General features: G+C 46.1%; 1 protein-coding gene across 1 annotated transcript; it reads right to left on the reverse strand.

The window, feature by feature from the left end:
• Positions 1-2,994: 2,994 nt before the first annotated feature.
• On the reverse strand, positions 2,995-10,036 carry LOC144134303 (galectin-9-like). Its single transcript, XM_077667245.1, has 8 exons — positions 9,921-10,036; positions 9,657-9,849; positions 8,452-8,580; positions 7,011-7,061; positions 6,684-6,734; positions 5,580-5,710; positions 4,566-4,749; positions 2,995-3,229 (listed from the first exon to the last, which is right to left on the reverse strand). The coding sequence occupies exons 1-8, from the start codon at positions 10,013-10,015 to the stop codon at positions 3,083-3,085; spliced, it is 981 nt and encodes a 326-aa protein (XP_077523371.1). The 5' UTR covers positions 10,016-10,036; the 3' UTR covers positions 2,995-3,082.
• Between the last annotated feature and the right edge of the window lie 350 nt (positions 10,037-10,386).

A 10,386-nucleotide genomic window follows, 5' to 3' on the forward strand; every position in this document is an offset into this window, starting at 1 on the left:
TTACCCAAGGCTTCCGAATCTTTTTATTTATTTTTTGCTCTTTAGAGACAAAGTGTTTCTTGTATACTGTCACAAAGTGACTTATGAAGGTATCATAAGCCTCCTGTGCTGTATGTTGTAAAAACACGGTATCCCAGCAAGTACCTTGTATGTCGATGCGGAAAGCCTCTAGAGAGTTTTCAGTGATGCTTTGCAAGTTTATACATGCTTTCTTCGTATTCGGTGGTCTTTCGGGTGCTTTAACGGACATACATATTGGCATATGATCACCTATACAGCAGCTTAGTACGGCACTGGACACACATGGCAGATCGTAGTTCGTGATAAAAAGGTCAAATAAAGTAGCTGACGTGGAAGTTATCCTTGTTTCAGATTTTATAACATTCGCGTATCCATAGGATGCAAGTAGTCTTTCAAAGTCTATTGATTTGCGAGTAGCACCTTTGATATCAATGTTGAAATCGCCGCCAATTATAACTCTCTGCCTATTCTGACTTGCAAAGACAAAAAATTTCTCAAGAAAATTGAAGAATGCACTATGGTCTCCATCAGGGGGCCGATAACATGTAGCAAAAAGTAAACAATTGGCTTCACCACAGAGCATTTCGTAGTCATCGGTCACGGAACAGAAATCAGATAACAAATCAGTTTTCATAGAGTCATCTATCAACATTGCAACACCTCCGCCACGTCTTGATGTCCTGTTCAAATAAAATGTATTTTTATTGGGCAATCTAAATACCTCAGAATCTTCATTATACCATGTCTCACTAAACATAACAACATCACAGTGTATGTTTATGCCAGCAAAGTAGGCCTCCAACTCTGGAATTTCCTTATTGAGTGACTGGACATTCATATGAACACAGCTCAGTCGTTTTGAACCCAAGTTATGAAGAGTGAACCATCGTTCTTTTGGTATAGATTGCAAGCTGTCCATAAGGAGAGAAAGTTTCAAAAAGCTACAAAGTGGACAGGACGTCTACGAATGTAGAGCGTCTAGGTCACTTTAACATTTGATCACTGTGGCTGTTTCACCTGGAGCCCTGCGCACGAGAACCTTGCCGCCTGTGTGCCACACAAATTTGTAGTCTGCTCCTTTCGCCCATTCTTTAGCGAATGTAAGCAGCTTCTTAGACCGAGACGTCATATTTTCACAGATGTACCGCTTCTCGTCAGGTCCATTCAAAGCTTTCCTTTTAGCCATGAAAGCGTTCTTAAGTTCTTGGCGAGCACAGCGCATTATAATCCCTGGCGTGTTTCCGGGTTTTGCTGGCAGTCTGTGGAGTGCTACCACGTCCTCTCTAGTTAGAACATTTAGGTTTAGTTCTTTCGCCAGGTCATTCACTTTCTCAAAAAGATCTTCGCCCTTCGTTTCAGCAACACCGTGGATCTCGATGTTGAGGCTTCTGCTACGCCACTCAAGTGCATCTATGTCTGTCTCAAGCTGCACTAGCTGCTTAGTGGCTCCGGATTTCTCAATGCTCTCGACTTTGCGCCTAATATCTTTGAGTTCTTTTTCTTGGCGGTCCTGACGTTGCTGTATGGCATCAAAGCGGTCTGAGAGTAGCTGGATAGACTCTTCTATGCCGTTTACCTTGGTCGGTAATTCAAGCAGCGTGTTTAATTTCCGGTCCATCTCTACAAGTTTAGCCACCACTTCACTATCGGATGTCCTCGTATGTGGACTCCTGGTGTTTCCTGTTTTACAAACTTCACACTTCCAAGACTTCTTAGCAAGCCTTTTGGACTTAAACTGCTGCTCAGTGACGCCAGAGCACGTTCCTACATGAAATAAAAATTCACACTCTCCGCAGGTCAATGCAAAACCATCATCACTCACTGCACACCGACAGATGTTACACCGCTCCATCATGAGCAAACGACAATGGTAAATAAGAATACTGCCTCGGCCTAGGGCGCTCTCAAACGTGCGTATCGCGTTTACATTGTCAGCAACCCATCACACCGGCAGCAAACGGCGGAGTGCCTATAAACAGTGCAAGCGGCACTGAACAACAATTACTAACCTGGGACAGTACAGAAAGAAGTATTCAGCAGGCTGCGTGTGATCCGCTCCGCCGCTGCTGCGAAAGTGAGAGGAACCGCCGCCGCCGTTTCCGTAGCGTAGCTTGCAGATAACAGCAGCGCTTGCGCAGAATCGTTGCAGCGATGTGGCCAGCAGCGATGTGGCGCGTGTTTCAAAACGTTGGCTCCGCCAGGCCGTCGAAGAGTGCCGGGTACAGAACTTCTGCAGCACCTCGGGAGGCTCACAGTTCCGCTGCGTATTCCGGGAGAGCGCGATAACCTGGGACAGTACAGAAAGAAGTATTCAACAGGCTGCGTGTGATCCGCTCCGCCGCTGCTGCCAAAGTGAAGTAGACAACTGTGAAGTAGACCGCTGCCAATTCCGTATATATGACCATTAACCCATTAACGCTATCGGAGCTTATGTGACCCCCCGGCCTTAGTGAGCCAGCACAAAGTCCCCCACTCACCGATTTCTTCGATCTTTGTTCGAAGCCGGCCTGGCCTAATTCGTATATGGAATAACCACGCTAGAACGTCCGTCATTTTTTTTGTTTCTTCGGGTTATAGCAGCAAATTCCAAAATATTGAACATGACCTCCACAGTACATGGTGCAGATGACTGCGCTGGGTTCATACGGGGCATTCTGCTTCACCCTTACTTCGTGCATGGTGCACTTGTCCGCATAAACACACCAACATTATCTCGCACTGTGGACCTCACTAATAGATGCAATTTTTATGAGCTGATCCTCCCTCATCTCATCCGGTAAGTAAGCCTTCAGATGAGTGTGAGGACGCCAATATCTGGTCACATGTAGCCACATTTTAACTTATGTTCTCAATACTGTTTGCATCAGTTTTTAAGCCGTTCACGTCGTTATCGATCCAATATACCCAAAAAGAAGTTGGAGGTGGCATAAGGACCTCAACCTTTGTGCTGTCTCCATTGTAGCTCACAACAATGTCTTTATTCCAGTATATATAACAGGGTAACCAAGGGGCTTCTTGCGAGAGCTTTACTTGGGAGCGTTTTCTGCGCAGTAGCTGTTCACTACTTGCAGTGCTGGAACTTGCAAGATGCCAGCAACACATCGCCCTCCACGAGCAAGTGGCTGACGCGATGCAGTGGATGCAGCCGGTGCTGGAATTGTAGGCAGTGGTTCCCGTTGACACTCACGACGAAACCGCAGTCCAGCACCTGAAACGACGGGAAGAGGGGCCGCTCTACTGCACGGCGTGAAATTCCCAAGATCAGCAAACATGTGCCGAGCTGATTATTTGCTGATGAAAAGCAAGTAATCACAAAGCAAAGGCACCTTGTGGAGGAAAAAAAAAACACTCCCGAGAAACTTGCGCCATGTCTTGAGTGTAGCTTTCTTGAACGAGGCGATGGCGGCTCCAAATTGATGCACACGATTTGTTGTGGTCCCCGAAATACTATAATGGGCGCGATTTAAAGGCGGTTCATGCCATCGAATCCCATTTTTGTTTTTATGATAAAAAAACTGCTCCGTTGCAATATTTTACGCAGTTTGAAATACTTCGAATTAACAGGGTTCTACTGCACTACAGTGTGTCCCCAGTCAGACATGCGGTGCAAGCATTATAACGTGCGCTTTTACCTTTAAAATGCGAACTATTTCTGGAATGATTCTCTCTTAAGGCTATAGTTAACTGTTATTGTGCCAATGCTCACACTTTTCAAATACCGAATCGATTATAAGAAGCATATCTTAATAAAAAAAAAGAAAGCTTGAAGTTAAGCTCTTTTTTCCTCCAATACAACGATGTATGAACGAACTGAAAAAAGTATAAAGCGGATAAATGTTTACATCAGGAAATCCAAAGAAAAAAAAACCTGCCTTACACATACTCAAGAATTCTGGACAAAAGAACTGCCATAGACAACCAATGGGCAACGCTTTTGACGAGAGCAAAAACGTGATTCGAAAACAAGAAATGCGAGACTGCGTCGAGTGATCTGTACATACATTGATTCTAACAAATAATACACTTGCGCAAAGAACACAGGACACAACAAAGTAACACATGTGTCCTGTGTCCTGTGTTCTTTGTGCAAGTGCATTATTTGTTAGAAATGAACCAACTCGCCCAGACAAGAGTGTTAATACATTGATTGTTATAGTGAAATCTTACATTATATGAACAAATTTCGCTCATAAATGGTTTCCCATCGAAAAATGCCTTTGTCCAGAGTTGCTGGGTATGATCCGCCTATGACCCGACGGCAGTATTGAATATTGTTTTGCTATTAACGTTTCTGCTCTCGTCAAAAGCGTTCCCTTTTGGTTTTTTATGCCAGTCTTAACTGCTCGATGCGATCGATTTTTTACACGTCAGAAGAAAGGACGATCACCTTCAGTACTTTCCTAATAGTATCTTAAAATTTTTCAGTATTCAAAATTTTTGTCCCAGGATGCTGGACACGATCAATTAAATGGAGTAAAGACAAGAAGCTGGCGTCTTGGGATAGGATTTTCGAAACAGAACCGGCGGAGGTGACGTTTAAGTACCCGAATGAGCAGGTCAAAGTGGACACCCGGGGCAAAGGGGAAGCAACTGTGGCACTGCCGCTCTTCGGTGCCCCAGCCACCATTCTGGAAGCTGTTACACACCACAGCCTTTACATGGAAACGCGGGCTGAAGTGGAATGCGCTGTCCGAGCCCGGACCCCCACACTGGAAGCTGACGAAGAACCTGCGCCCCGATAACTTCGTTAGTTACAGTATCCCACCGTAAGGGTATCTCTTGCACGAAGAGAATTTGCCTCCCACACAGACACAGCCAGACAGCATCCTAAGACTGCTGCTCAGCTTTGTGAGTGCGAGTTTGACGGCAGAAATGAAGGTTCACTCCAGCCCTAGGTAGATTTCCACAAAGGAAAACTCACTTCTGGTGAGGAATTAGTCAAGAAGTTATATGGCTGACATATTTTCCCAACATCAGTATTTCTATGCACTCAGCCTCGAATGTTTCCAATGCAGTTGTAAAACCGAATCAAAGTGTAAAACCGAACCAAGAATTGATATCTCTATGAAAGATGACGTAGTAGAGGGCTTCGGATTAATTCAACACCCTGGGCTTCTTTAACGTGCACTGACATCGCACATCACATAGCTGACTTTGAATTTCTCCTTAATCGAAACTCGACCCCGCAACCTTGGGCTCAGCAGTCGTATGCCATAGCCACCGAGGCGCCGATATGGCATTTTAAGGGCGTTACAAGAGGAGGACTCTTGCACAACTGACCTATAGTGAATGTGCGATTTTACTGAGCTTTGCAAATGGGCCTACTAAGAGGGCTGTTTACTAAGCTCCGTAAACAACCTCCGTGCAAAATCTCTGTAACACAATACGAAACAAACATGATGCAATCAGCACGAGGTTTGGTGTAATTTTCTTCACGGCTCCGTCCTTGGCACTGAATTAAAGGTATTAAACTTAGAGACGTGTTCATGCGGGCAGGAAAACTTCCACAGGCAGAGAGCGAACTTGTGCCTGCCACCTTAAAGAGAAGAAAAACTCACGACTTCGCATCGCAGAGTGGCCGTCCACTGAGTTGCACGGTGAGGCCTGGCTGCAGGCGGCCACCGGGCAGCATATACAGGAACGGTGTGGGCTGTACAAAGGGGAGGAGGGTGGGAGAGAACGATGCCCTCTAGAGAAGTGAACTGCATTACGCCAGTGTTTTCGCGTGAAATCGTGGGAGAGGACTACCTCACTTCTCTTAAGGAAGATTATTATAAAAGCGGAGCGACCTGTCAGAAGCGAGCCCTGCAGCCCCCTTTTTCAATCATGTCCCCCATTGTGAGGTGAAAGATATTTCTAGGACCTTCAATCCTTTTAGGCGCTTCGCGTCATTTCTCTTAAGAAAAGTCTTTTTTTTTGCCAATACTGTCTATGTAGGCCCCACAAAAGTAAATTATTAGTCACGTTTGCAGCGCAAAACACCGTCAGTTATTTGTTCACGGACATATGCACAACAGTTCCTACAAAATGTCGCAGTAATTAAAAACTGCGCAATGGAAATGCGAGAGTTTGTAAAATCCGTTCTCGGGGCATCAGAGAATCATAAATTTTTCATACTGATTATGCGCATAAGGCCAGAAATGCAGCAAAAAAAAAACGATGTTATGAGTGACACAATCTGTTTACACGAGTATGTCGCAGTACTATACACCAAGCTCATTATTTTGCGAAATACTACTTTTCGCGTCCACTATGAAGCGCGAAAAAACATCACAGTACCAAATTGAAGCGCTAAATGAAACAAAGAAGTAAATGCTAGCAGTCGCACGCGCCCAGCAGAGTTGCAGATTCGGAAAGTACATAGCTGTGCACTATATGCATGTAGCTCCTGGAAGGGTTAGCGTGCCTGTTCCAGTGTTACGTACCCAACCATTGCGTTAGTTGCTCCCACTAAAACTGGTTACGTTAGAATGAGCTCAGCCCTATCAATCTGCCCAGTTCGTACCCTACCCTGTTCCGTTCCACACTGCTAACAAATTAACTTTCATTGACTCTGTGCCACTATACCGCGTTTATACCGTTATACCGTGCACGGTGCACTACAGCGCGCTCGTCAACAGTGTTGGTGTTCGATGGCATCTTTGGAATGTGACGTCACTCACCGGGTTGCACACGATGGTGGGCTCATATGGTGGTATCACCAGTCCGGGCAACTGCGCAAAAGATACCATGACTGTGCACCTAAAAACGGCACTAACATATCATCATCATCATCATCATCATCATCATCATCATCATCATCATCATCATCATCATCATCATCATTTTGACTACATGCCCACTGCAGGACAAAGGCCTCTCCCATGTCTTTCCAATTAACCCTGTCCTGTGCCAGCTGTTCAAATAGGCAAATAGTACAAATAGTACTGCGCATGGTAACAGTTTTGGTGTCCCACGACGTCCTTGGAATGTGAAATAATGTTACTCACCGGCTTACACGCGACGGGTGGCTCACATGGTAGCGTCATCCACATGGTTGGCTGTGCACAAATGCCATACGCATTCACTTAATAATGTCGCTAAAATAGCATTAAGGAGGAAAAGATCGAATCAAGCGATGCTGACTAATAATTTATATTGTTCGCATTGCACCAAACATGAGGGTACAGCTTTTGAACAACTAAAAAAAGCGTACACAGCGTCCTGCTGACGGTATTGACACGTATGCCCGAATACATGTAAAGGGCTTAGAAAGAATTTAATATAGCTTATCAGGCAGTGTGTTTGGAGTATGTATGAAGCAAAAAGTATGTGCACATTAATACGTAGGCTCCACAACCACACATGCATTGCGTGTAGGCAAAACAGAAAAACCTTTAGCTAAAATCGGGGCTGGTGTCCCTTCAACTTTGACAGAAATTTCCTTAGATGAAATAAGGAAAAAAGAAATATCTTTTGCAAGCAATTTGCAAGATCCAAATGTGGAACGATCGAGGGGCGTTTTTGCGCGCAATTTCGTGACAGACACTGCTCCACCATCTTTTTAATTTTCTCGCTTCAAGACTATTACCTAACAGACTGGCTTCTCCACTAGTTGTAATCATGTAGGTTATCACATTTGACTTTTCGGCCTACTGCGCTACCTACCATTACGGTATGTTTATTTATTTTTATTTCACATCCTAACGCATGCCCAACCTACGAGTCAGATGATGTCCTTATGCTGCGAAAAAGTTTTTTTTTTGACATAGTGCATGGCTGTGAGCCAGTCGCCTTGACATGACATCAATGAGGATCCAAATGGCCCTTCTGTGGTCTAGTAGCTCTTTATACTTGTCCTGCAACGGTAAGGAGCTGCACATGTTTTCACCTTCGAGACTATGCAACACATAAGAAAGATGAAGGAAGGGCAGCTCTCATGATCAGTCACGGTACAGCGAATCACTCATGATTTTTGAAGTTATGTACATGACCCCCTGGCGTGCGGTATTTTTTAATTTGATATTTAAACCAGCTTAAACAAAAACTCTATAAACTTTTTAATTCAATAGCAACTACGAACTACATTTCTGTTTTTCCTCTGTGCCTGTCAGGGATCTCATGACAAATGCAAAACAGTCAAGCAGCTCTTCGCATGATGCGGTTCACGGGGGTTTAACGTCCCAAAGCGACCCAGGTTATGAGGGACGCCGTAGTGAAGGGCTCCGGAAATTTCGACCACCTGGGGTTCTTTAACGTGCACTGACATCGCACAGTACACGGGCCTCTAGAATTTCGCCTCCGTCGAAATTCGACCGCCACGGTCGGGATCGAACCCGCGTCTTTCGGGCCAGCAGCCGAGCGCCATAACCACTGAGCCACCGCGGCGGCTCTTCGCATGATGCAGGTGATTCGCTAAATAGCCCGGATTCATTTTTCGCGCGCTTTTACCGAGTAACTCCGCGGCTGCGTCTGCTCGAATCGGTGAATCGTGACGCAGCCATCCGCCCTGATACGCTCCACCATGAAGTAGTGCAGTCGGTGGCTGAAGTCGCTGAAGTGATGCTTGTTGAAAGCCACCTGCAAGTACACACTCGCCTTTGTTGGCCAAACTTTTTCATCAGTGCTGCAGTGCCGAAAGCCTGACCAACCATGTTCATGATATACCGTTTTCCAGCAGCACACCCTACCGGAGGAAGAAGGACTAGAGTTTATTATTTAAAAATACAGAAAGGACGCGGAATAAAGGTACAGGGAGGGGACAGCAAGGAGAACAGAGAGGAGAGATAGCGAGAGCGAGCTTCATGCAATATTTACAAAAATACAAAAAAAGTCAACAAGGTTAAGCCGCTCGCGAGACACTGTAAAAAAATTTCAACCTTGATGATCACGGTGAGGAGAAGTTCTATTGAGGTTTGTTGGTTACATCGATCTGAGACTTAATTTTGGGATCGCTCCATGCGGGAAAGGTCGCCAGTGAGTGCACCGCGCGAAACTGGAACCTAATATGTGAAACACCACTTGAACGCTGTTTTCAAGCCCAATAATCACATAACGCAATATCTCGTTTAAAGACTACGCCTCATGGTTATAATAATGGATTAATAACTGTGCCCACTGCTCTTTGGTACAACTGCTTAACATGGCTCCAGTACTTTTGCCTGTCCGATGAACCATCTCCGATAGATGCCCAGTTGAAGTGTTGGAGGCATGAAAGTGTTCTGTGAGAGAGGGAAACGAGTGGCGAGATATGCCATTGGTGTTCCAGGTAGATGGCTTATCCAGCCACAACGCAATGTAAAGAGGTGTTTGTATATTAGGAACGCTATCGCAGAGACGAAGTGGCCAGGCTGCTCTCTAAATACAAGAAGAAAACATTCTACAACCGGCTGCTCTGTTCTTTCCAGAAGGGTCTAAACATGGCAAAGCGTTAGCCTACACGACCACTGTGAACTGAGATGCAGTGCCTGCCCTTTAGCCATCGATTCCCACGCCGGCACACATATACCATCAAGAAATACGGCGCTACAAAACACACGAGACAAGACAGGATGACGATACAGGCGCCGTCTTGTCTTGTGTGGTTTGTCGCGCCTTATTTCTTGAAGTCTAACATGCATATCCAACTAGCCCAGCAACAACCGTTACACATATACCTTGTAGCCCATCTCTTCGACGGTTATCGTGGCCTCAAAGCTGCATTCCTGCTGCACAGGCAGGCGCCCGACACGCTCCTCTCTCTCCCAGCACCCATTGTGGAACGTGTTGAAAACAACTTCTCCCTCATCGAAGCGGGGGTTGACGTGCAGGGCTATGTCGCCCGTGCCAGTCATCAGGTTGATCTGGAACCTGCACAGAAGCAGCGATTGCACGTATACATGTGTGATGCGATGCCGGCCCAGGTCCGCCCAGTACTCTACCTCTTGGGGCTGCTCAGGACACGGCCAGCCAGCTCAATGACCGTTCCCGGAACGTTGACCGTGCCAGGCACGAGTTTCTCCAGGGGGTGGTCCATCGCACGACCTGCCACCAGGACACCCTCAGTTCTGGGATTTGTTTGGGACCTGCCAGGGACGTGCGCAGAGCTGCGCAGGGATACTCTACGTTTCAAGTATCAGAAGACGTGGCTCAGCGTGCAGCGGCCGAGTGAAGAGGGACGACACCCTAGCTGTCTTCTACCGACAGCAGAGGGCAGTTAAATACGGCAGATGTTATGTGACACGTGCAACGCAACAGGCCAGAGGCGGAACCGACGCCGCTTCACGATTGGTCGTTGGTGTTGCTTACCTTTGTGCAAGCGTTATGCTCAGTGGCTCGGACTGGAACCTTTAATTTGACTTCATTTCCGTTCCCGGCATGGTATCTGTGCTGGTGTACAGGGACTAG

Source organism: Amblyomma americanum, chromosome 5 (genome assembly GCF_052857255.1).
Source record: "Amblyomma americanum isolate KBUSLIRL-KWMA chromosome 5, ASM5285725v1, whole genome shotgun sequence".
Lineage (NCBI taxonomy): Eukaryota > Metazoa > Arthropoda > Arachnida > Ixodida > Ixodidae > Amblyomma > Amblyomma americanum.